Source organism: Rhinoderma darwinii, chromosome 1 (assembly GCF_050947455.1).
Source record: "Rhinoderma darwinii isolate aRhiDar2 chromosome 1, aRhiDar2.hap1, whole genome shotgun sequence".
NCBI lineage: Eukaryota > Metazoa > Chordata > Amphibia > Anura > Rhinodermatidae > Rhinoderma > Rhinoderma darwinii.
The window spans coordinates 14,913,215-14,940,513 of record NC_134687.1 but is presented as its reverse complement, the minus strand read 5'-3'; the positions used below and the strand labels follow the sequence as shown (position 1 = coordinate 14,940,513).

At 47.8% G+C, this 27,299-nt stretch overlaps 1 protein-coding gene and 1 long non-coding RNA gene across 2 annotated transcripts; one reads left to right on the top strand and one right to left on the bottom strand.

Annotated features, from left to right (window-relative positions):
* Positions 1–412: 412 nt before the first annotated feature.
* On the top strand, positions 413–2,233 carry LOC142715709 (uncharacterized). The gene is made up of 2 exons (XR_012871102.1): positions 413–596; positions 1,774–2,233. It is a non-coding gene; the product is annotated as an uncharacterized LOC142715709 (long non-coding RNA).
* Positions 2,234–7,175: 4,942 nt separating this feature from the next.
* LOC142715548 (transmembrane protein 127-like) lies at positions 7,176–10,629 on the bottom strand. The gene is made up of 3 exons (XM_075848667.1): positions 10,380–10,629; positions 9,641–9,820; positions 7,176–7,940 (listed from the first exon to the last, which is right to left on the bottom strand). Exons 1-3 carry the CDS (start codon positions 10,597–10,599, stop codon positions 7,648–7,650), a joined length of 693 nt encoding a protein of 230 aa, XP_075704782.1. The 5' UTR covers positions 10,600–10,629; the 3' UTR covers positions 7,176–7,647.
* Positions 10,630–27,299: the final 16,670 nt, after the last annotated feature.

The following is a 27,299-nucleotide window of genomic DNA, read 5'->3' as shown; positions in this document are numbered from 1 at the left end:
TTTAAAGATTTAGGGGGAGGCTTCACCTATACTGGAGGGTAGAAGAAGAAAACAGGTCATTAAAAATATTTATATCTATAACAAATACTCAGCTTTCCCGGGAATTTTTTACTTATCTAGGCAGATCTTTCATTCAGGGCTGTAAGAAAGCTGGGAGACAATCAGTATGGTAGAGCTATAATGGCTGGAGTACATCAGCATGGAGCAATTAATCAGCGTTTCTTTTTTACACGGCCGTTTGTAAAAACGGCGCGTAAAAAACGCCCCGTAAAAAATCTTTGGCCCGTTTTTGATTGTCTCAATAGAAAAACATCTCCAAAAACGACCATAAAAAACGGCTGAAAATCAGAGGCCGTTTTCCCGTGGAAACAGCTCCGTATTTTTTGTTTGCCGTGTGAACAGACCCTAACGCTCGGTCCAGGAATGCGTGTTTGATGTCTCACATCTGCGGTGACGTCTCCCCGACCCCTCCACACTGGGGACGTGCATTACTATGGTGACCGGCGTCCGCAGCTCAGGTGCTGGGAGAACATGCAGACAGCGGCTGCCGACACCTCTCGCTTTGAAGCTCAGCCCGGACCACCGCTGTGGGCAAGGTGAGGGCAGAGTGCCAGCTAGTGCCAGGGAGCTTCCGTTTAACCCCTTCATTTCCAGACGGCTGAAAATGTGCGAATATATACAGTCTGCGTCAACGTGCGCAGATATAATAAGATATTTATGATAGTGTGAGTGAGTGTTGAGAATAGTCAAGTACATCTTACACCCAGCTTTCCCAGACTCCTGAACGGCAAATTTGCCTTGGCACATAGTAATACATCTCCTGCCACGGCAATTCTGCATAGTAAGACAGATCTGCAACCAGGGAACTAGGTCAGAAGAAGAGAAGTTCATGACAGCCATGTAGTCACTCAGCTTTTCCGGACTCCTGAATGTCAAATCTGCCTCATAATATAGTAATGTGTTCTCTGCTTCTGTAAGTTATCCAATAATCTAGGACAGATGCTGGGAACCTTTGTGTGAGCTGTAGTGGCAGTCATACACAGTCACCCAGCTTTTCCAGACTCATGAATGGCAAATCTGCCCATGTATGCAGTACAATGTCCCCTGCTCATGTATTGCTGAATAACCAGGCAGATCTGTAATCCAGGACTGTATTGACGGCAGTAGGAACCCCCTGTGGGAGCTGTCGTGGAAGGTATAGGCTTTTTAGGTAGTCACCCAGCTTTCCCAGAATCCTGAACAGCAAGTCTTCCTTGTGACGTGTCCTCTGCCTTGCTCCATTGCTAGGAAAGTTGTCAAGGGCCCTAGGACAGCTGGTGGTGGGAACCTCTGTGTATTCTGATGTGGCAGCCATATAGGTAGTCACCCAGCTTTCAAGATTCCTAAACAGCAAGTCTTCCCTGTGATGTATCTTCTGTCTTTCTGCATAGGTAGGTAAGTTGCCATCAAGGGCTCTAGAACAGCTGGTGGGCACCCCTGTGGATTCTGTACTGACAGCCTTATAGTCACCCAGCTTTTCCAAACTACTGAATGACAACACTGCCTGTATTTGCAATGTGCCTCCGGTATTTCTGTATAACCTGGTATTTCTGCCATCCAGGACTGGTAACCAGCTGGAGCAGACCTCTGTGGGAGCAGTAATGTCAGCCATAATAGTCACCCAGCTTTTCCAGTAGCAGATAGGGCTGGATTTTTGTGTAATGCGGCAGTTCTGCAGTAATCGCTGGTACATCTGCAGCTTAATCCAATATCTTCTCCTAATTGCACAATTAGTTCTGCGAGGACAGTGACATGTAGGAAGACTCTCATCATGTCAGGACTAGACGCCGATGCCACGCTTATTAGTTCTCCTCAATTCGCTGCATCTGCTCTTATAAACAAAGACGTGACGACCGCGGTGGGATCAGACGAGAGAAGCGCCCAAAGAGAACCCGTCATCAGAACTGACACACTGTAACATGGACCGCAGCTTTATAACACAGATCCGGCAATGGAGACGCTGGCAATGGGAAAAAAAACCGCCCTCGGGTGAACGCGGTACCAGGATTATTAATTCTCAGCATCATGGAAAGTTATACAACTTTCTAATATACTTTGTGTTTCAATTTCTATCTTTTATCAAGATCTTTGCTTGCTGTCAATGACTGAATCCAGCTGAAAACCTATGTAATCTTAAAACTTCCCACAGCTGAGGGGTTGTTACAATTATATCCAGTTTCTTGTATGGCATTAAGGTCATGTGATCGTGTGTATTTATTGGTAGCAAGTGGTTCCATCCAAGCTGCCTGTGCCCCCTGGATGGCACGCCGCTGATCACGACTGCCCCTGTCCATTCAGTGTATACAATAAACCTCTGATGTGGGGGGGGGGGGGGGCAGTCAATGACTATGCATCCTAGGTGGATGCAGAAAATGCTGAGAGTTGTCGTTTTCTGTACGACTTGGGGAAAGACACTGGAGGAACTACAATCTCACCCACCACCAGGGGGCACCAGACAATACCCTAAGGGGAGATGGTAATGGAGCTACAGAAAGGTGCAGGAAAAATTGAAACAGCATCGATATTAAAAAGTTGCCGCAATATGTAATAGAAAAATGGCGCAAGTGATGTGCGCAATAATTATGAAAGCCTGAAACCACTTTTAACCCCTTCATCGGTATCATTTTGTGGAATGTCTTTTTGATTAAAGTGTAACTAAACGTTCAACAGACTTCTGACATGTCAGAAGTTTGGATTAGTGAGGGTCCGAGCACTGAGACCCCCACCAATCGATAAAATGAAGCGTCAGAAGTGCTTTCTGGAAAAAGCCGAACAGACACGAAGCGGCTGAGCGCTCACACGAGCACTTCTGTTGCTTTGTTTTAGCGATTGGTGGGGTCTCAGTGCTCGGACCCTCACCAATCCAAACTTCTGACATGTCACTATTAGGGTATGTTCACACGGAGTGTTTTCAGCCGTTTTTCGAAAAATCGCAAGCAGAACGCCTCCAAACATCTGCCCAATGATTTCAACGGAAACATGGTGTTCTGTTCCGACGGCGCGTTTTTTGAAAAACGGCCGCATAAAAAAACGACCTCGAAAAAGTGCACTCTATAGAAAAACCGCTCCAAGTTAAAAAAGCAGCGAAAAACGCGACTTTAATTAAAAAACATCTGAAAATCAGGAGCTCCGTATTTTCAGAGGTTTTTGAGTTTGTGTGTGCGCACGCCCTTACATGTCAGGAGTTTGTGTGTGTGCGCACGCCCTTACATGTCAGGAGTTTGTGTGTGCGCACGCCCTTACATGTCAGGAGTTTGTGTGTGCGCACGCCCTTACATGTCAGGAGTTTGTGTGTGCGCACGCCCTTACATGTCAGGAGTTTGTGTGTGCGCACGCCCTTACATGTCAGGAGTTTGTGTGTGCGCACGCCCTTACATGTCAGGAGTTTGTGTGTGCGCACGCCCTTACATGTCAGGAGTTTGTGTGTGCGCACGCCCTTACATGTCAGGAGTTTGTGTGTGCGCACGCCCTTACATGTCAGGAGTTTGTGTGTGCGCACGCCCTTACATGTCAGGAGTTTGTTGAACGTTTAGTTACCCTTTAATTCTAAGGGTATGTTCACACGTAGTGTTTTCAGCTGTTTTTCGGGCTATAAACGATCCCGAAAAACGGCTGAAAAATTGGAAGCCGAATGTCTCCAAACATCTACCCATTGATTTCCGTATCGCTACATGTCGTTGTCCGTGCCGTAGAACCGTGCCGGGAATTATGGAGCATGTCCTACTTTTCATTTTTTACGGACCGTGATTACGGGCACGGCCATGTGCACGAGGTCGAACATGTTTTTGCAAATGCAGATGAATTGCGGACCCATTCATTCTATGGGCCCAGTTTCCACGGTCATTATACGGTGCAGGTTGATTGAAATCAATGTGTGCACAATCCGTGATTTGCGGAGAGCCCGCGGATGACACTCTGCGGCTGACACTCTGCGGATGACACTCTGCGGATGACACTCTGCGGATGACACTCTGCGGATGACACTCTGCGGATGACACTCTGCGGCTGACACCCTGCGGATGACACTCTGCGGATGACACCCTGCGGATGACACCCTGCGGATGACACTCTGCGGATGACACCCTGCGGATGACACTCTGCGGCTGACACTCTGCGGATGACACTCTGCGGCTGACACCCTGCGGATGACACTCTGCAGATGACACTCTGCGGATGACACCCTGCGGATGACACTCTGCGGCTGACACCCTGCGGATGACACTCTGCGGCTGACACACGGGCTGTGAACACGACTATGGCTGTGTTCATTAGGCCTAAGGCCCCATACACACAACCGTATTTTTCATCCGTAATTACGGACCCATTCATTTCTATGGGCTACTGCCACCTTTTCGTATTTTTACGGATGGGTGTCTGTGCCGAAGAAATGATAGAACACGTCCTTTTTTGTCTGTAATTACGGCACGGACTCTTCACAGAAGTCTATGGGCATATTCGTAATTACGGAAACATTGCTATTCCTTCGTTTTATCGGTGGATCTGTAAATACGGCTGCATTACGGACCATATATGCGGATGATTTACGGATGACTACGGATCCGTATTTGCGACAGTATTTACGGATGGATGATGTCCATGGGGCCCAAGACCTCCTCCGGACGGTTATAATGCGCCCGTCGGGTGACCTGAACTTTTAAGTCCAGAACCAGGTCATTAATACGGATGCTAAAATGTGGCTGCATTACGGACTTCTGAACTCGGCCTAAGGCTCAGGAGAGGCTGCAGACTGCGCCCTGCGCAGCAGCACGCGTGTCACAAGCAGTGTACAAACTTCAAGCCGACTGCAGGGAGGGACGGAGATGATTGGTTGGCAGTAATCTTACATAATCTACGGGAATAAGTCGATTCAGCGACAATAACAAATTTCACAGGGGTCTGAAGATTTGTGGTGGTCCTGGACTGCGGCATAAATGTCAGATAGATGCGGGACCCACATCTATATCGAGAACGGGGCCCCCTAACCTGACAAAGCAGCCGGGTTTTCCGGAGACAGAGGAGCGCGGTTTGCTTCGCTTTTTGCGTTACGCCCATGCAAACGAACGGGGCCAAGACAGTCACACTATTGCTGTGAGACTTTTTTGGGGAGAACGGTAACCCTTGATCACAATTCCACCTGAAACAGTCTCAAAATTGGGTGAGACCTATAGCATCGTTCAGTCTGAGCTTGCTGGTTCATGAATACAATGCCAGTGGTTTCAGTAAAGACTGACACTAGTCCAGCAAAGCAGAGGAGGTGGTGTACATTTATACTAGACCTGGGGTAGGTGGAAAACTTGGTGACAACCTTTAACGTAACAACTGTGGGTGTAATTTGGGGCCCCCGGAGATCACACAGATGGTGAAAGTGGTCACGAAAATGGTAAAACTGTCCTCAGTCACTGGACGTAGAGTAGGATGAGATTTATGTGGGCTGTGTCTGATTATGCTGGTCATGTTCATTCCTGTAATTGAAGTGAAGGGGGGCGGGAAGCTGTAAACGGAAAAAAAAAAAAAACCAACTACATCTATCCCTAAGGCAACACTTCCTGTCAGTGCAGTGGCCAGGAAAATATTGAGGTGGAGGGGAGTTCTATAAATAGAGCGCTATATAATCATTGTAGAATGGAAAATATCTGTAACTCTCGTATATACTTTGTGTTGCAATTCCTCACCATTTGAAAGACCTCTGCTTGCTGTCCGTGAATGGGTACATTATAAGGCAGAAAATCTGTACAGACTTAATATCTCTCACACCGTATTACGGTCCGCAATTACAGAGATTTTTTACGGTCGTGTTCATGGGGCCTTAGCCTGGAGTCCTGACTTTTTATCTCACAGAGAATTGCCTAGACTGGACATTATTGTAACAAACCCTCAGCAGTGAGAAGTCTTCTAAAACCGTATATATCTCCTCTCAGCCTTATTTATCCCCTGGCAAATGTGCTCTAAGGTCTGAACAGATTTCAGCCCATGGATATTAACAAGATTGTTCTCATTCACTGACAACAACCAGAAATCTTGGGCTTCAAACAAAGGCTGGCGTATTAAGTGCCGGTCTTAGTAAATCTGCCCTGAGTTGAAGCCCGTCTCAGTAGACAGCAGTTAAAGGGAATTAACTCTTTACAACCTTTTAATTATTAAATTACCAAACCTTAAAAATGGTCTTGATTAAAAACCTCCTACCGTTTTATGTATACAGCACCTGTGCAGACCTAAGTTTACAATTTACAAACAAATCCTGTGGCTATTTATAGTAGTGTATACGGGAAAATAGTTAAAGGGACCTCTGCATTTACGGATCTAACCTCTACTTTAAAACTTTGCAAAAAGGCCACTGTTTTGTGTATACAATTTATTTGGCAGATCTGAGCGTCTCCATGGTAACAGACTACAAATTAACGGTGTAGTCTGATCCTACAATCGTGTGCTGCTCCACATCCTGAAGGTTAGCAAACAGCGAGGAAGAAGGATTGGAGTAAGGCCATGTTCACACACTAAAGGAAAAACGACTGTAAAATACGGAGCGGTTTTCAGCCGATTGTAAAGCATCAAACGTTTTTTTATGCGTCTTTTTAAGACGTTTTTGGAGCGGTTTTTCTATTGACGCAATGAAAAACGCGACATGTGACATGCACTTCTTTTTACGGGGGATTTTTTTTACACGCCTTTTTTCGAACAGCCGCGTAAAAAAAAAAAAGCCTCGTCTGAACGAAACGCTGTTTTTCCCATTGAAATCAATGGGCAGATGGTTGGTGGCGTTCAGCGTCCGTTTTTTCAAGCCATCCACACCTCGAAATAGGCCTGAAAACACTGCACGTGGACTGTAGGATCAGACTACACAGGGCTTGTTTGTAGTCTGTTACCACGGAGACACACCAATCTGCAAAGCAGCTGTATACACTAAACGGTAGAAGTTTTGCAACGTTTTAGGTAGCGATTCATTTATTTCCATAAACCAGAGGTCCCTTTCACCATATAATCGCCTCTTATATAGCACCTCGGGCTTCGTCTAAGTATTTCCTGATATTTCGCCTTCATGGTTGACACAATCCGGTTTAATTCACTGTACACACGTAAATAAGAAACACAAAATATGAAGATATTTTCGATGCTAAAACATGACGGACACCGGTATGTAATATTGATAATATAATAACATGTAATACTATTGGCTTTTAATGGACACCCCCCTGTATGTAAAGGAGGATCTGTACCAATCTGAGAGCAACACCCCCACTAGACACGCCCCTCACCAGTGATCACAGGATCGCTGCAGTCAGGTGATCCTCTCAGCCAACCAGGGAGGGACACGTACTGTATTACCTAGCGTGAACACGTCCCATTAGGACCCACTTATAGGAATATAAAGATGTCAGATCCTACTTGACATCCCTTTAAAGGGCTGACATAGCAGCGTTGTGATACCATTGAAGCAAGCAGAGGTTTTAACACAGAGGGAAGACTGGATGTAGTGGTACAGTCCAAATCCTATAACATTAAAACAGTCGACATACATAAATAGTCCCACCCGTGCAGGTTAACGCACACATTTGGTCCTTGGATGGGATTCTACGTTGCGTGCTGCAGGTGGGGGGGGGGGGGGGGGCATCATCCGTACTCTCCCGGGGGGTCGGGGGGCTCCGGTTCTTGCAGCAGCGGGGAGGTCTCTTCATTTTGTGATGCGTCTGCGAACGTCCCGTTTTCTCTCCTGTGTTTTCGGGCGTAGGAGGAGCTGAGGGCGGTCGCAGCGATGGACGCCACACAGGCAAAGATGGCAAAATAGTAACTCTCGCCCACAGTCAAGGTGTTAGCGGGCGACTTTATGGGCTGGAAGTGCACTTGACGGTACAGAAGCAGGTAGAGGTAGGTGCAGAGAGCCACGGCCGCCGCGGACGACAGCGCTGCAAGATCACGACAAGTCTGGGTTAGTCATGGGAACGCAACAAACGTATATCAAAGGGTCACACAGTTATAAGAGCCCCTACTAAGGAAGCGGATGGAAGTGTCAACAATACACCTGGTGGGCACATTGTGTATTGCGAGTGTTACACAGCAGACACGTTCTCCTCCTCTGTCAATACCGTTTCTTAGTTAGATCTATTTTGGGGACAGCTGTGAGATCACCACAAGGTTTGACACCCCCCCCCCCCCCCCAACTCCAGTCAAATCTCCGTAGTTATGGAGTCCAAGCTCCTAGACTTACTATTTGGGAGCTGTAATGGCAGCTCCACCCAACTTCACCAGAAAGGCTGAGCGATTTGAGAGACTGGTTGCTATGGATGCACGGACTACAGTCTCATGCGGTTGTCAGGTAGCGAGTCCTTAGAAACCAGTCTTGTCTCATACAACTCAGGATTACAGCTAAAAGGCTCAACCGGCAGTGAACGGAGGGCGGAAAAGAGGTGAGGAGGCAGCTCAGGCAGGGAAAGACTCCAACCACACCCAACTCTTACTTATACCAGAAACATTTATGTTAAGAATCCCTTTAAAATGAGTTTTCCCCACAATAATATTTTTGTCAAAAATCCAGAACCCAACAGAAAATAGACCGCGCCACGTCCACACGACGAGCGTCCCTTCTGTGTACGTTACCGTTTCTCCAGTTGGCGCAGTTTTTTTTCAATAAAAAGGGAGCGGTTGTTCTGTTCTGCCCACAAGACCAGTGTTTCTTACTGGGAAACTACATTTCCCAGAAGCCCCCTGCACCTCCCCCTGGCTGCAGGCACCTCCCCCTGGCTGCAGGCACCTCCCCCTGGCTGCAGGCACCTCCCCCTGGCTGCAGGCACCTCCCCCTGGCTGCAGGCACCGCCCATATACCTGCATTTACCAGCAACACCGTTACTCGCAGCTCCTGTTCTCGGAGAAGCCTCCTCAGTACCACAGGGATCGGAGGAACCTCTGACCGTGACCCATGCATGATCAAAGGGGACTCCTCTCTTATTACATCACTGGAGACTCAGTAAACCCTCTACAATCAGCCCTGGGGACCTAGAAAGGACACCAGGGCTGTCTGCTCAGTAGGCCTGTGGTTAGTGCACATTATGTGTTGTCATAGGGACACAGCTGGAGACCCCCCCCTCTATGACGTCGGGGGGGGGGGGGGGTGTCTTCATGAGAAACCTTTATCCATTGTATCGTGAGGAGTTCTGCCACTTTGTAATATACTTTGAGTTTTAATCCTTTGCCATTTGCAACATCTCTGCTTGCCATCATTGAATCGGAACGTTCTTGTTTACATCCAGAGAGGCTGAAAACCTGTGCAAATCCAATACTTCTTACGTCTGAGGGTTTGTTACAATTGTATCCAGTCTGGACAATCCTCTGCGAGTTGAACGACCTGCACTCCGGACTGACACATTGTAACAAACTATCAGGACAGGAGAGACGTTTGTGCCGTTGATGCGTTCAGCTCACAGAGGTTTTTTTTTTTTTTTATAGACAATTGTAACAAACACTGAACTGTGAGCAAGGCCGGGTTCCGGACAGATGACCTTTAGATGCCAGTCATTGAGAGCAAGCAGAGATCTTGAAGACGGTGAGGAAGTAAAACACAAGGTATATTAGAAAGCGGCAGGACTGCGCAGTGTGTGGGGGTCATTACCTGTAATAAAGTGCAGGATCGGGGACAGCAGGACCCCCACCAGCCTCTTTGTACCCATGAACCTCGTCCCCAGGAAATCCAGCAGGAAGGCCGACAAGCCGAGGAGGACGCTGGCGTAGCAGCAGGCGGTCAGCAGGACGAGGAGCGTCAGGCCGCGCTGACGGAGGAGATGATGAGCGCCTGCAGAGGACAGACAATAATAACCAGGACTATCACCCCCAACATGGCTGCTACTCTCATACGTTCTATCACTCAGCTCTTCCAGACCCCAGAATGTCAGATCTCGTGCAATCATAAGGGGAGATCTGCTGTACAGACATGAGGAAAAGCTGGGTGACCAATAACACGGTTGCCATGATATCTTCCGTCGTTGGTATTCAGCTTTCCCAGACCCCTGAACGTCATATCTGCCATAATAGGACAGGTGATGCATAACCAGGCAGAAAGCTGGGTGACAACTATGGGAAACATTACGGCAGCCATGTTAGTGGTCACCCAGCTTTCCCATGATCCTGAATACCGGACCTGCTTGATATAAACTACACAGAGGACGAGGGATGGATCGCGGCAGCGCTGACACTAGATAATCGGAGACATGATACTGCCGGTCACCCAGCTTTCCCCGGAACAGAGCGCCATCTCCACACATCATGTGACTAAGCGTTGCTATGGTAACAGACATCATTATCTATACCCCTCCCCCTATGACAGTGATATGGCTCCCCCTCCTCCTCCTCACCGGGCTCCGTCAGGTTAAAGCCGAGATGCAGGATATAAGCGGCTCCGTACACGTAGTTCTGCTCCTCCACCTGCACCAGCAGCCAGCTGGGATCAGACAGGGCCGTGCAGGCGCACACCACACCCAGGCCCTGCATGACAGCGGCTGCCAGACAGCGCTCAGGGCCGGGGGACACCGCAGAGGAGACCGACGCACCCCCCTCCTCCTCCCTGCCGGCCATCTTCTCCGCAGCCTCACTCACTGTTTACATCTCCACAGTCACTTCCGGGTACGTCATATTACTGCGCCACCCTTCATTTTAGACCAATGGGAGGATGTAACGTCACTAGTGTCACATGACATAACACCATTCCCCTACTGTCATACCCGAAAGCGTAAATGTTAGGCAATAGCTGTCATTTGATTCTGGAAGCGCTCCCCCTGCTGATGGTTCTGTTTATAACACCCAGTCACTGGTATAATATAGTGTGATTATTGTAGCGCTCCCCCTGCTGATGGTTCTGTTTATAACACCCAGTCTCTGGTATAATATAGTGTGATTATTGTGGCGCTCCCCCTGCTGATGGTTCTGTTTATAACACCCAGTCACTGGTATAATATAGTGTGATTATTGTAGTGCTCCCCCTGCTGATGACTCTGTATATAACACCCAGTTTCTGGTATAATATAGTGTGATTATTGTGGCACTCCCCCTGCTGATGACTCTGTATATAACACCCAGTCTCCGGTATAATATAGTGTGATTATTGTGGCGCTCCCCCTGCTGATGGTTCTGTATATAACACCCAGTCTCTGGTATAATATAGTGTGATTATTGTGGCGCTCCCCCTGCTGATGACTCTGTATATAACACCCAGTCTCTGGTATAATATAGTGTGATTATTGTGGTGCTCCCCCTGCTGATGGTTCTGTATATAACACCCAGTCTCTGGTATAATATAGTGTGATTATTGTAGCGCTCCCCCTGCTGATAGTTCTGTTTATAACACCCAGTATCTGGTATAATATAGTGTGATTATTGTAGTGCTCCCCCTGCTGATGGTTCTGTTTATAACACCCAGTCTCTGGTATAATATAGTGTGATTATTGTGGCGCTCCCCCTGCTGATGGTTCTGTATATAACACTCAGTCTCTGGTATAATATAGTGTGATTATTGTGGCACTCCCCCTGCTGATGACTCTGTATATAACACCCAGTCTCTGGTATAATATAGTGTGATTATTGTGGTGCTCCCCTGCTGATGACTCTGTATATAACACCCAGTCTCTGGTATAATATAGTGTGATTATTGTGGCGCTCCCCCTGCTGATGGTTCTGTATATAACACCCAGTCTCTGGTATAATATAGTGTGATTATTGTAGCGCTCCCCCTGCTGATGGTTCTATATATAACACCCAGTCTCTGGTATAATATAGTGTGATTATTGTGGCGCTCCCCCTGCTGATGGCTCTGTATATAACACCCAGTCTCTGGTATAATATAGTGTGATTATTGTGGTGCTCCCCTGCTGATGACTCTGTATATAACACCCAGTCTCTGGTATAATATAGTGTGATTATTGTGGTGCTCCCCTGCTGATGACTCTGTATATAACACCCAGTCTCTGGTATAATATAGTGTGATTATTGTGGTGCTCCCCTGCTGATGACTCTGTATATAACACCCAGTCTCTGGTATAATATAGTGTGATTATTGTGGCGCTCCCCCTGCTGATGGTTCTGTATATAACACCCAGTCTCTGGTATAATATAGTGTGATTATTGTGGCGCTCCCCCTGCTGATGACTCTGTATATAACACCCAGTCTCTGGTATAATATAGTGTGATTATTGTGGCGCTCCCCCTGCTGATGGTTCTGTATATAACACTCAGTCTCTGGTATAATATAGTGTGATTATTGTGGCACTCCCCCTGCTGATGGTTCTGTATATAACACCCAGTCTCCGGTATAATATAGTGTGATTATTGTAGTGCTCCCCTGCTGATGACTCTGTATATAACACCCAGTCTCTGGTATAATATAGTGTGATTATTGTGGCGCTCCCCCTGCTGATGGTTCTGTATATAACACCCAGTCTCTGGTATAATATAGTGTGATTATTGTGGCGCTCCCCATGCTGATGGTTCTGTATGTTACACCCAGTCTCTGGTATCATATAGTGTGATTATTGTGGCGCTCCCCCTGCTGATGGCTCTGTATATAACACCCAGTCTCTGGTATAATATAGTGTGATTATTGTGGCGCTCCCCTGCTGATGGTTCTGTATATAACACCCAGTATCTGGTATAATATAGTGTGAGTATTGTAGCGCTCCCCCTGCTGATGGTTCTGTATATAACACCCAGTCTCTGGTATAATATAGTGTGATTATTGTAGTGCTCACCCTGCTGATGGTTCTGTATATAACACTCAGTCTCTGGTATAATATAGTGTGAGTATTGTAGTGCTCCCCCTGCTGATGACTCTGTATATAACACCCAGTCTCTGGTATAATATAGTGTGAGTATTGTAGCGCTCCCCCTGCTGATGGTTCTGTATATAACACCCAGTCTCTGGTATAATATAGTGTGATTATTGTGGCGCTCCCCCTGCTGATGACTCTGTATATAACACCCAGTCTCCGGTATAATATAGTGTGATTATTGTAGCGCTCCCCCTGCTGATGGTTCTGTATATAACACCCAGTCTCTGGTATAATATAGTGTGATTATTGTGGCGCTCCCCATGCTGATGGTTCTGTATGTTACACCCAGTCTCTGGTATCATATAGTGTGATTATTGTGGCGCTCCCCCTGCTGATGGTTCTGTATATAACACCCAGTCTCTGGTATAATATAGTGTGATTATTGTGGCGCTCCCCCTGCTGATGGTTCTGTATATAACACCCAGTCTCTGGTATAATATTGTGTGATTATTGTGGCGCTCCTCCTGCTGATGGTTCTGTATATACAGACTTGCCAACAGTCCCGAATTTGCCGGGACTGTCCCGAATTTACATAGACAGTCCCGGCAAATTACTGCCCCTGGAGTCCGGGACTTGTCCCGACAACTGCTACATTCAATTGTATCTGCGTCCTCAGGACACAGATAAAATTGAATACTATGGCAGAGCAGGAAACTATCTGCTTCCTGCTCTGCCATTCACTCCTCCTGGAGCGCCTGAATCCTCGGCCAAAAAGTTGCTGATTCCCTGGGCGGCCGGGGATTCCGCTCAAAGACGGAGCACCTGATTTCACTGTCCACATAAGGGCACTGATGTCAGGGCAGGGCACCTCCTGCACAGGAATTCCTGGCCAGAGCATTGCCGATGCTCTTTCTCGGATTCCGCTCATAGACGGTCATATGGACAGTGATGTCAGGGACTTCCCCAGAGAAGGAGTCCCAGAGCAGAGATCATGCTCTGCTCCGAGACTCCTGCTCTGGGGAAGCCCTTGACATCACTGTCCATATATAGACAGTATGTCAGGAGTAGAGCAGGAGTCCCAGGCAGAGTGCTAGTAGTGCTCTGTCCTGGACTCCTGCTCTGGGGTTGCCCCCGACATCACATTCCGGTCCAGAAGGATCCCCTGACGTCACTGTCTATGGAAGAGGAATCCCCAGCCAAAATATGGCATTTACAGGGGGGGGGGGGGGGGCTGTGTGGCATCATCTACAGGGGGGCTGTGTGGCATCAAGTACAGCGGGCTGTGTAACATCATCTACAGGGAGGCTGTGTGGCCCTATCTACAGGGGGGCTGTGTGGCCCTATCTGCAGGGGGGCTGTGTGGCCCTATCTGCAGGGGGGCTGTGTGGCCCTATCTGCAGGGGGGCTGTGTGGCCCTATCTGCAGGGGGGCTGTGTGGCCCTATCTGCAGGGGGGCTGTGTGGCCCTATCTACAGGGGGGCTGTGTGGCCCTATCTACAGGGGGGCTATGTGGCCCTATCTACAGGGGGGCTGTGTGGCCCTATCTACAGGGGGGCTGTGTGGCCCTATGTACAGGGGGCTGTGTGGCCCTATCTACAGGGAGGAATGTGTGGCGCTATCTACAGGGAGGAATGTGTGGTAATATCTACAGGGAGTAGTGTGTGGTAATATCTACAGGGGGCTGTGTGTGTGGCATTATCTACAGGGAGCAGTGTGTGGCATTATCTACAGGGAGCAGTGTGTGTGGTGATATCTATAGGGGGCTGTGTGTGGTAATATCTACAGGGAGCAGTGTGTGGTATTATCTACAGGGAGCAGTGTGTGGTAATATCTACAGGGAGCAGTGTGTGGTAATATCTACAGGAAGCAGTGTGTGGTAATATCTACAGGGGCAGTGTGTGGTAATATCTACAGGAGCAGTGTGTGGTAATATCTACAGGGGCAGTGTCTAGTAATATCTACTGGGAGCAGTGTGTGTAGTAATATCTACAGGGAGCAGTGTGTGGTAATATCTACAGGGGCAGTGTCTAGTAATATCTACTGGGAGCAGTGTGTGTGGCATTATGTACAGGGAGCAGTGAGTGGTAGTATCTACAGAGAGCAGTGTGTGTGGCATTATTTACAGGGAGCAGTGTGTGTGGTAATATCTACAGGGGGCAGGGTGTGGTAATATCTACAGGGAGCAGTGTGTGGTAATATCTACAGGGAGCAGTGTGTGTGGCATTATCTACAGGGAGCAGCGTGTGTGGTAATATCTACAGGGGGCAGTGTGTGGTAATATCTACTGGGAGCAGTGTTGGTATTATCTACAGGGAGCAGTGTGTGGTAATATCTACAGGGAGCAGTGTGTGACAATATCTACAGGGAGCTGTGTGTGGTATTATCTACAGGGAGCAGTGTGTGGTATTATCTACAGGGAGCAGTGTGTGGTATTATCTACAGGGAGCAGTGTGTGGTATTATCTACAGCAGGGGCCTCAAACTCGGCCGGGTAAGTGGGCCGCATATAGAAAAAATTGGAAGTTTTGATACAATACAAAATACAATACAAAATTATTGTTAATCAATTAGTTATTTGAACTACTATAACACTATATTACTAGAATAATAATACTACATTACTATAATAATAGCGCTAGGTTTAAAATTTGAGATATTTCTCCACGTGTTTATTTCAACAATCCAGCTTTCCAGTTTAAGTGTCGCTAAATGCAGTCCGGCGGCTCAGTTAGCACACATGTCAAGATTGGGCAGCCCCTTTTTAGATAGTGCCGCAGTGCCCTCTGTGGATGCTGCCGCAGTGCCCTCTGTGGATGCTGCCGCAGTGCCCTCTGTGGATAATGCAACACACACCTAGATAAGGCCACAGTGCCCTCTGTAGACAAGGCCACAGTGCCCTCTGTAGACAAGGCCACAGTGCCCTCTGTAGACAAGGCCACAGTGCCCTCTGTAGACAAGGCCACAGTGCCCTCTGTAGACAAGGCCACAGTGCCCTCTGTAGATAAGGCCACAGTGCCCTCTGTAGATAAGGCCACAGTGCCCTCTGTAGATAAGGCCACAGTGCCCTCTGTAGATAATGCAACACACCCCTAGATAATGCCAGTGGCCTCTTCAGATACTGTCACACACCCACTTGTAGATAACGCCACAGTGCCCTCTGTAGAGGCTGCCACAGTGCCCTCTGTAGAGGCTGCCACAGTGCCCTCTGTAGAGGCTGCCACAGTGCCCTCTGTAGAGGCTGCCACTGCCCTCTGTAGAGGCTGCCACAGTGCCCTCTGTAGAGGCTGCCACAGTGCCCTCTGTAGAGGCTGCCACAGTGCCCTCTGTAGAGGCTGCCAAAGTGCCCTCTGTAGAGGCTGCCCCAGTGCCCTCTGTAGAGGCTGCCCCAGTGCCCTCTGTAGAGGCTGCCCCAGTGATGTCAGGGGCTTGCCCAGAGCTGGAGTCCCAGGCAGAGCGCTAGTAGGCTCTTCCTGGGACTCCAGCTGTGCTCCTGACATCACTGGGACTCCTGCTCTGGGGAAGCCCCTGACATCATTGTCGATGTATGGACAGCGATGTCAGAGGCTTCCCCAGAGTCCCGGAGCAGAGCCGATAATAGCGCTCTGCCCGGGACTCCGCTCTGGGGAAGACCCTGACACACTGTCCATATATGGGCAGCGATGTCAGGGAATTCCACAGAGTCCCGGAGCAGAGCCGATACTAGCGCTCTGCCTGGGACTCCGCTATGGGGAAGACCCTGACACACTGTCCACATATGGGCAGCGATGTCAGGGAATTCCACAGAGTCCCGGAGCAGAGCCTGTACTAGCGCTCTGCCCAGGACTCCGGCTCTGGGGAAGCCCCAGACATCGCTGTTCATATGTGGACAGCGATGTCAGGGAATTCCACAGAGTCCAGGAGCAGAGCCGACACAAGCGCTCTGCTCCGCTCTGGGCAAGACCCTGACACACTGTCCATATATGGGCAGTGATGTCAGGGAATTCTACAGAGTCCCGGAGCAGAGCAGACACCAGCGCTCTGCTCGGGACTCCGGCTCTGGGGAAGCCCCAGACATCGCTGTTCATATGTGGACAGCGATATCAGGGAATTCCAGAGTCTCGGAACAGAGCCGATACTAGCGGCTCTGTGTCCCGCGGGCCACAGATGACAGCCCCAGGGGACGCATGCGGCCCGCGGGCCGCGTGCTTGAGACCCCTGATCTACAGGGAGCAGTGTGTGGTAATATCTACAGGGGGCAGTGATTGGTATTATCTACAGGGAGCTGTGTGTGGTAATATCTACAGGGGGCAGTGTGTGGTAATATCTACAGGAAGCAGTGTGTGGTAATATCTACAGGGGCAGTGTGTGGTAATATCTACAGGAGCAGTGTGTGGTAATATCTACAGGGGCAGTGTCTAGTAATATCTACTGGGAGCAGTGTTGGTATTATCTACAGGGAGCAGTGTGTGTAGTAATATCTACAGGGAGCAGTGTGTGGCATTATGTACAGGGAGCAGTGAGTGGTAGTATCTACAGAGAGCAGTGTGTGTGGCATTATTTACAGGGAGCAGTGTGTGTGGTAATATCTACAGGGGGCAGGGTGTGGTAATATCTACAGGGAGCAGTGTGTGGTAATATCTACAGGGAGCAGTGTGTGTGGTAATATCTACAGGGGGCAGTGTGTGGTAATATCTACTGGGAGCAGTGTGTGACAATATCTACAGGGAGCAGTGTTGGTATTATCTACAGGGAGCAGTGTGTGGTAATATCTACAGGGAGCAGTGTGTGACAATATCTACAGGGAGCTGTGTGTGGTATTATTTACAAGGAGCAGTGTGTGGTAATATCTACAGGGAGCAGTGTGTGGTATTATCTACAGGGAGCAGTGTGTGGTATTATCTACAGGGAGCAGTGTGTGGTATTATCTACAGCAGGGGTCTCAAACTCGGCCGGGTAAGTGGGCCGCATATAGAAAAAATTGGAAGTTTTGATACAATACAAAATACAATACAAAATTATTGTTAATCAATTAGTTATTTGAACTACTATAACACTATATTACTAGAATAATAATACTACATTACTATAATAATAGCGCTAGGTTTAAAATTTGAGATATTTCTCCACGTGCTTATTTCAACAATCCAGCTTTCCAGTTTAAGTGTCGCTAAATGCAGTCCGGCGGCTCAGTTAGCACACATGTCAAGATTGGGCAGCCCCTTTTTAGATAGTGCCGCAGTGCCCTCTGTGGATGCTGCCGCAGTGCCCTCTGTGGATGCTGCCGCAGTGCCCTCTGTGGATAATGCAACACACACCTAGATAAGGCCACAGTGCCCTCTGTAGACAAGGCCACAGTGCCCTCTGTAGACAAGGCCACAGTGCCCTCTGTAGACAAGGCCACAGTGCCCTCTGTAGACAAGGCCACAGTGCCCTCTGTAGATAAGGCCACAGTGCCCTCTGTAGATAAGGCCACAGTGCCCTCTGTAGATAAGGCCACAGTGCCCTCTGTAGATAAGGCCACAGTGCCCTCTGTAGATAATGCAACACACCCCTAGATAATGCCAGTGGCCTCTTCAGATACTGTCACACACCCACTTGTAGATAACGCCACAGTGCCCTCTGTAGAGGCTGCCACAGTGCCCTCTGTAGAGGCTGCCACAGTGCCCTCTGTAGAGGCTGCCACAGTGCCCTCTGTAGAGGCTGCCACTGCCCTCTGTAGAGGCTGCCACTGCCCTCTGTAGAGGCTGCCACAGTGCCCTCTGTAGAGGCTGCCACAGTGCCCTCTGTAGAGGCTGCCAAAGTGCCCTCTGTAGAGGCTGCCCCAGTGCCCTCTGTAGAGGCTGCCCCAGTGCCCTCTGTAGAGGCTGCCCCAGTGATGTCAGGGGCTTGCCCAGAGCTGGAGTCCCAGGCAGAGCGCTAGTAGGCTCTTCCTGGGACTTCAGCTGTGCTCCTGACATCACTGGGACTCCTGCTCTGGGGAAGCCCCTGACATCATTGTCGATGTATGGACAGCGATGTCAGAGGCTTCCCCAGAGTCCCGGAGCAGAGCCGATAATAGCGCTCTGCCCGGGACTCCGCTCTGGGGAAGACCCTGACACACTGTCCATATATGGGCAGCGATGTCAGGGAATTCCACAGAGTCCCGGAGCAGAGCCGATACTAGCGCTCTGCCTGGGACTCCGCTATGGGGAAGACCCTGACACACTGTCCACATATGGGCAGCGATGTCAGGGAATTCCACAGAGTCCCGGAGCAGAGCCTGTACTAGCGCTCTGCCCAGGACTCCGGCTCTGGGGAAGCCCCAGACATCGCTGTTCATATGTGGACAGCGATGTCAGGGAATTCCACAGAGTCCAGGAGCAGAGCCGACACAAGCGCTCTGCTCCGCTCTGGGCAAGACCCTGACACACTGTCCATATATGGGCAGTGATGTCAGGGAATTCTACAGAGTCCCGGAGCAGAGCAGACACCAGCGCTCTGCTCGGGACTCCGGCTCTGGGGAAGCCCCAGACATCGCTGTTCATATGTGCACAGCGATATCAGGGAATTCCAGAGTCTCGGAACAGAGCCGATACTAGCGGCTCTGTGTCCCGCGGGCCACAGATGACAGCCCCAGGGGACGCATGCGGCCCGCGGGCCGCGTGCTTGAGACCCCTGATCTACAGGGAGCAGTGTGTGGTAATATCTACAGGGGGCAGTGATTGGTATTATCTACAGGGAGCTGTGTGTGGTATTATCTACAGGGAGCAGTGTGTGGTAATATCTACAGGGGCAGTGTGTGGTAATATCTACAGGGGCAGTGTGTGGTAATATCTACAGGGGGCAGTGTGTGGTAATATCTACAGGGGGCAGTGTGTGGTAATATCTACAGGGGGCAGTGTGTGGTAATATCTACAGGGGGCAGTGTGTGGTAATATCTACAGGGGGCAGTGTGTGGTAATATCTACTGGGAGCAGTGTTGGTATTATCTACAGGGAGCAGTGTGTGGAAATATCTACAGGGGCAGTGTGTGGTAATATCTACAGGGGGCAGTGTGTGGTAATATCTACAGGGGGCAGTGTGTGGTAATATCTACAGGGGGCAGTGTGTGGTAATATCTACAGGGGCAGTGTGTGGTAATATCTCTACAGGGGCAGTGTGTGGTAATATCTCTACAGGGGGCAGTGTGTGGTAATATCTACTGGGAGCAGTGTTGGTATTATCTACAGGGAGCAGTGTGTGTGGTAATATCTACAGGGAGCAGTGTGTGGCATTATGTACAGGGAGCAGTGTGTGGTATTATCTACAGGGAGCAGTGTGTGGAATTATTTACAAGGAGCAGTGTGTGTGGTAATATCTACAGGGAGCAGTGTGTGGTAATATCTACAGGGAACAGTGTGTGGCATTATCTACAGGGAGCAGTGTGTGTGGTAATATCTACAGGGAGCAGTGTGTGGTAGTATCTACAGGGAGCAGTGTGTGTGGCATTATCTACAGGGAGCAGTGTGTGTGGCATTATCTACAGGGAGCAGTGTGTGTGGTAACATCTACAGGGATCAGTGTGTGTGACATTATCTACAGAGAGCAGTGTGTGACAATATCTACAGGGAGCAGTGTGTGGTATTATCTACAGGGAGCAGTGTGTGGTAATATCTACAGGGAGCAGTGTGTGGTAATATCTACAGGGAGCAGTGTGTGTGGTAATATCTACAGGGAGCAGTGTGTGTGGTAATATCTACAGGGAGCAGTGTGTGTGGCATTATCTACAGGGAGCAGTGTGTGGTATTATCTACAGGGAGCAGTGTGTGTGGTATTATCTACAGGGGGCAGTGTGTGTGCGGTATTATCTACAGGGAGCAGTGTGTGGTAGTATCTACAGGGAGCAGTGTGTGGCCCTATCTACAGGGGGCGGTTTGGAGCACTATTTACATGGGGCAGTGAGTGTGGCACTATCTATGCTGGTTTTTACACTACCAGTAGTGGTCAGCACATATCGCCTAGCCCTATTGATAAAGTGAGACATCACCTGCCTATATACCACCGGAAAACCAGAGAGGGATACTGGCTACCAAAATAGTTGTCAGCCAAACTGGTACAGAAATTTTTGTTCGTTTATTTGTATGAAGAAAATCTTGAAAGCCACGTCCCATCAGATTAACCATGCCCCATAAGACACACCCACCAAAGAAGCCACACCCTAAGTGTCCCTGGTAAAAAAATTCAAATGTTGGCAACTATGTATATAACACCCAGTCTGTGGTATAATATAGTGTCATTATTGTAGTGCTCCCCCTGCTGATGGTTCTGTATATAACACCCAGTATCTGGTATAATATAGTGTGATTATTGTAGTGCTCCCCCTGCTGATTGTTCTGTATATAACACCCAGTCTCTGGTATAATATAGTGTGATTATTGTAGTGCTCCCCCTGCTGATAGTTCTGTATATAACACCCAGTCTCTAGTATAATATAGTGTGATTATTGTGGCGCTCCCCCTGCTGATTGTTCTGTATATAACACCCAGTCTCTGGTATAATATAGTGTGATTATTGTGGTGCTCCCCCTGCTGATGGTTCTGTATATAACACCCAGTCTCTGGTATAATATAGTGTGATTATTGTAGCGCTAATTTTTTTAGCACGGACACCCATCCGTAAAAATAATGAACGGTGTCCGTGGCCAATAGAAATTAATAGGTCCGTAATTACAAGTTCCAATGCCTCCAGCTTGGAGGCGATGTTTGGTCATACTCCTGTCCCTTGTGTGAAGGAACTACGGGAGTAAGTGACAGCACAGCGTGATCTCGCGAGATCAAACTGTGCTGTGGATTAAGCTGGACATGAATGAAGAGAAGTGTATGATGCTGATTGGTCAGCATCATACACTCCACTTTACTACACCCACTTGGTCATTAAGAACTAATTTGCATAACACTTAAAATGCTCAGTGCCCCAACAGACAGTATCACACATGATAGACTTAGATACAGTGCCCCAGCAGACAGTATCACACATGATAGGCTTAGATACAGTGCCCCAGCAGACAGTATCACACATGATAGGCTTAGATACATGGCCCAGCAGATAGTATCACACATGATAAGATTAGATACAGGGCCCCAGCAGTAAGTTTCCTTGTACTAACATATGTTCACCCCCCCCAAAAAAGGTGTGTCTGTATATCTACAGTGAAGGAAATAAGTATTTGATCCCTTGCTGATTTTGTAAGTTTGCCCACTGTCAAAGACATGAACAGTCTAGAATTTTTAGGCTAGGTTAATTTTACCAGTGAGAGATAGATTATATAAAAAAAAAATAACAGAAAATCACATAGTCAAAATGATATATATTTATTTGCATTGTGCACAGAGAAATAAGTATTTGATCCCCTACCAACCATTAAGAGTTCAGCCTCCTCCAGACCAGTTACACGCTCCAAATCAACTTGGTGCCTGCATTATAGACAGCTCTTACATGGTCACCTGTATAACAGACTCCTGTCCACAGACTCAATTAATCAGTCTGACTCTAACCTCTACAACATGGGCAAGACCAAAGAGCTTTCTAAGGATGTCAGGGACAAGATCATAGACCTGCACAAGGCTGGAATGGGCTACAAAACCATGAGTAAGACGCTGGGTGAGAAGGAGACAACTGTTGGTGCAATAGTAAGAAAATGGAAGACATACAAAATAACTGTCAATCGACATCGATCTGGGGCTCCATGCAAAATCTCACCTCGTGGGGTATCCTTTATCCTGGGGAAGGTGAGAGCTCAGCCGAAAACTACACGGGGGGAACTTGTTAATGATCTCAAGGCAGCTGGGACCACAGTCACCAAGAAAACCATTGGTAACACATTACGCCGTAATGGATTAAAATCCTGCAGTACCCGCAAGGTCCCCCTGCTCAAGAAGGCACATGTACAGGCCCGTCTGAAGTTTGCAAATGAACATCTGGATGATTCTGAGAGTGATTGGGAGAAGGTGCTGTGGTCAGATGAGACTAAAATTGAGCTCTTTGGCATTAACTCAACTCGCCGTGTTTGGAGGAAGAGAAATGCTGCCTATGACCCAAAGAACACCGTCCCCACTGTCAAGCATGGAGGTGGAAACATTATGTTTTGGGGGTGTTTCTCTGCTAAGGGCACAGGACTACTTCACCGCATCAATGGGAGAATGGATGGAGCCATGTACCGTCAAATCCTGAGTGACAACCTCCTTCCCTCCACCAGGACATTAAAAATGGCTCGTGGCTGAGTCTTCCAGCATGACAATGACCCGAAACATACAGCCAAGGCAAAAAAGGAGTGGCTCAAAAAGAAGCACATTAAGGTCATGGAGTGGTCTAGCCAGTCTCCAGACCTTAATCCCATCGAAAACTTATGGAGGGAGCTGAAGATCCGAGTTGCCAAGCGACAGCCTCGAAATCTTAATGATTTACAGATGAGCTGCAAAGAGGAGTGGGCCAAAAGTCCATCTAACATGCGTGCAAACCTCATCATCAACTACAAAAAACGTCTGACTGCTGTGCTTGCCAACAAGGGTTTTGCCACCAAGTATTAAGTCTTGTTTGTCAAAGGGATCAAATACTTATTTCTCTGTGTACAATGCAAATAAATATATATAATTTTGACAATGTGATTTTCTGTTTTTTAAAAAAAAATATCTATCTCTCACTGGTAAAATTAACCTAGCCTAAAAATTCTAGACTGTTCATGTCTTTGACAGTGGGCAAACTTACAAAATCAGCAAGGGATCAAATACTTATTTCCTTCACTGTATATGAGGCAGCATATCTATAGCACTCTGACCCTATAGCTATGGATAGGATTAGATACAGTGGCTCAGCAGACAGTATCACACATGATAAGATTAGATACAGTGGCTCAGCAGACTGTATCACACATGATAGGATTAGATACATGGCCCCAGCAGACAGTATCACACATGGTAGGATTAGATACAGTAGCTCAGCAGACAGTATCACACATGATGGGATTAGATACAGTGGCTGAGCAGATAGTATCACACATGATAGGATTAGATACATGGCCCCAGCAGACAGTATCACACATGGTAGGATTAGATACAGTAGCTCAGCAGACAGTATCACACATGATGGGATTAGATACAGTGGCTGAGCAGACAGTATCACACATGGTAGGATTAGATACAGCGGCTCAGCAGTCAGTATCACACGTGATAAGATTAGATATCGGGCCCAGCTCGCTGACATTGCGGCTCCAGCGCCAGGAGACGTAAGAATAATAATTGTTTTGCTTTTTTATTTGTTTCTAATTTTCTTTGTGTTTTTTTACAGGTTCGGCCGTTGGACTACGTCGGATTCGAGGACTACTTAGATTACAACTTTTTTATTTTCAATAACATGGTTAATGAGGGTTGTGTGGGTGGGTTTTATTTCAATAAAATATTTTTTCTATGTCTTTGTATTTTCTAAACTTTATTACTACCACCTTAGTAATGGCTGCTGGCTGATTCACAACGTCCATTACTAAGGAGGGGCTTAATATTAGACATGAAGAAGCTAACACTAACCCCCATTATGACCCGATACCCACCGCCACCAAGGGTACCGGTAGGAGCCGGGTACAATCCAGTACTCAACCATCTGTAGTGAAGGTCGGGTACTGGGGCGGCCGCAAGCTGGTATTATAAGGGTATGTTCACACGGCCTATTTTCAGACGTAATTCGGACGTTTTACGCCTCGAATTACGCCTGAAAAAATGTTCCTAATACGCTTACAAACATCTGCCCGTTGCTTTCAATGGGAATTACGATGTTCTGTTCCCACGAGCCTTTATATTACGCGGCGCTGTCTAAAGACGGCGCGTATATTGACGGCTCGTCAATAGAAGTGCAGGACACTTCTTGGGCCATATTTGGAGCCGTTTTTCATAGACTCTATTGAAAACAGCTCCAAAAACGGCCATAAAAAAACGCTGCGAAAACTCGAGTTGCTCAAAAAAACGTCTGAAAATCAGGAGCTGTTTTCCCTTGAAAACCGCTCCGTATTTTCAGACGTTTTTTGTTAAGCGTGTGAACATACCCTAAGACTGGAAAAGACCGGAAAGACAGGCTACAGCGGCCCTTCCCACCCTGGTAATGCTAGGCTGCTGCTGCTGCTTTATTGTATCAGGCTGGTTATGAAAACTAGGGGGGACGACCCCACGAGGTTTATGCCATTAAAAAAAAAAATTACGTGGGGTCCCCCCCATTATTCATAACCAGTCAAATACAACATAGTAGCAGCAGCAGCCTAGCATTACCAGGGTGGGAAGGGCCACTGTTTCTGGCCCTTCCCTGCCTAATACTACCAGCCTGCGGCCGCCCCAGTGCCCGACCATCCCTGCAGATGGTCGGGTACTGGATTGTACCCAGCCCTTCCCAGTACCACTGGTGGTGGTGGGTATGGGGAGTAATAATGGGCGTTAGTGTTACCCTCTGCACCGGCTAACACTAAGCCCCGCCTTAGTAATGGGCGCTGTAAATCAGCCAGACGGTAGCAAAGTTGAAAAAAATACAGATATAGAAAAAATATATTTTATTGAAATAAAAACCACCACACAACCCTCATTAACCATTTTATTGAAAAAAAACAAAAAAAAAACGTCATCGCAGTAGTCCTCGAATCCAACGTAGTCCAACAGCCAAACCTGTAAAAAAAACAAACACAAACACACAAAAAAAAAACCATTAGTAACACAGGTGGTAGGCTTAGATACAGGGCCCATGTGTGATACTGTCTGTTAGAACATGTATCTAAACCTACCGCAGACAGTAATCTTATACTGTCACATCACGTGTGATCCTGTCTGATGGGCCCTGTATCTAAGCTTACCACATGTTAGACTTAGATACAGGGCCCCAGCAGACAGTAATCTTATACAGTATAAGATTACTGTCTGCTGGGGTCCTGTTAATAAGCCTGCCTTGTGGTAAGCTTAGATACATGGTCCAACAGACAGTATCACACACGGGCCCTGTATCTAAGCCCATGTGTGATACTGTCTGTTGGACCCTGTATCTAAGCCAAGGCAGGCTTAGATACAGGACCCCAGCAGGTAGTAATGATGTTACACTTACCCAGCTCTTCAGTGCAGCGGATCTCTCACCACCATTCAGCGTCGTGACGTCATGACGCGAGAAGACGTCAGGACTTCCGCTGCGCTCGGGAAGGAGGGTAAGTATGTGTGGTTACTATAGTAACAGGGGCCCGTGTTTTTTACGACATAGACCCCAGTTACTATAGTAAATTTCTATAGACACTGGGTCGGGGGCCGCGGCCCAATCGCAAACGCTGCCCGGTCGCAATTGCGACCGCTGCAACCTTTGTAGCAGCAGTCGCCCGGGAATTCGGGGCACCGGGCCAAAGATCAGGGGCTTGGGCTCTGGATGTCCGGTGCTAGCGACGTCCCTGCTCCAGGGACCCCCACCTATCGGACGTTTGTTATGTATGCTACAGATATGCCATACATGTCTATGGTTGGAATACCCCTTTACCGCACAGATATGATCAGTGACTCCAGCTTAGCTGCAATGCCTATTAGGAGTCTGAGGCAGTTTAAAATCCATCTCCTGTCTCATTAATGGCTGCTGATCTTTCCTTCCCCCATACTTTACACTGCAGCTCTTCTTGTTCAGATTGGCTGCTGTGTATAAACACAAGCTCAGCAGGAAAGTCAGCCTCAGGGAGGTGGGATCCTTTGGGTATTGGGGAAGTATATCCTGCTCGGGACCCCCCTATTAGCCAGAGTATATACAAAGAGCATCCCTTGCTGACCCCTCTGTGTCATACATTGCTGCTGCAAGGGATATACTATGAATGGACCCGCTGAAATCTTCTCAATATTGGGGGAGGCGGCTGCTGAACGAGGATCAAGTGGAAAATCCCTTTAAGCTATATTCAAACATTTTGATGCAGTTTTTTGAGCCAAAGTCAGGAGTGGACACAAAAGAGAGGAGATGCAGTATAAAGCTGGAAACACACATCGAGATTTTGTTGCAGATTGTGATGTGTTTTTTTTAGCCAAATCCAGAAGTGGATCCAGGAGGAAGAAGAAGTATAAGTTATTCCTTTTTATTTCCCATTCCTCCTGGATCCACTCCTGGCTCCGATGGCATCATAAACTGCACCAAAAACTGCATCAAAACAGCATGTGTGAATCTAGCCTTAAAGAAAAGTTTTTTAAAACAGTTTTCTTGCAATGAATATAGTGAATATACAAGTGAGAAACGTCCACAAGAAAGGCATGTTAATATTTCTCTGATATCTGCGCCTTCTCCGGAGGATCTTTTGTCTTATTTAATGAAATGGATGAAGTTGGAGCATCTCGAGTCAATGGAAATAATCATCGCCAAGGTTACACGGTCCCTACTGACTCCTCTGAACGGAGGGATAATATTATCTTCTGCTGTCTCCTTGAGACAGACTGTGTCTTGTACATGTCAAACTTCCATGAAGATGAAGGCAAAAAGCTGCAGGAGTATTCACCATCACTTCTTCTACACGAGGCTTAAAGTGTAACTCCAACTT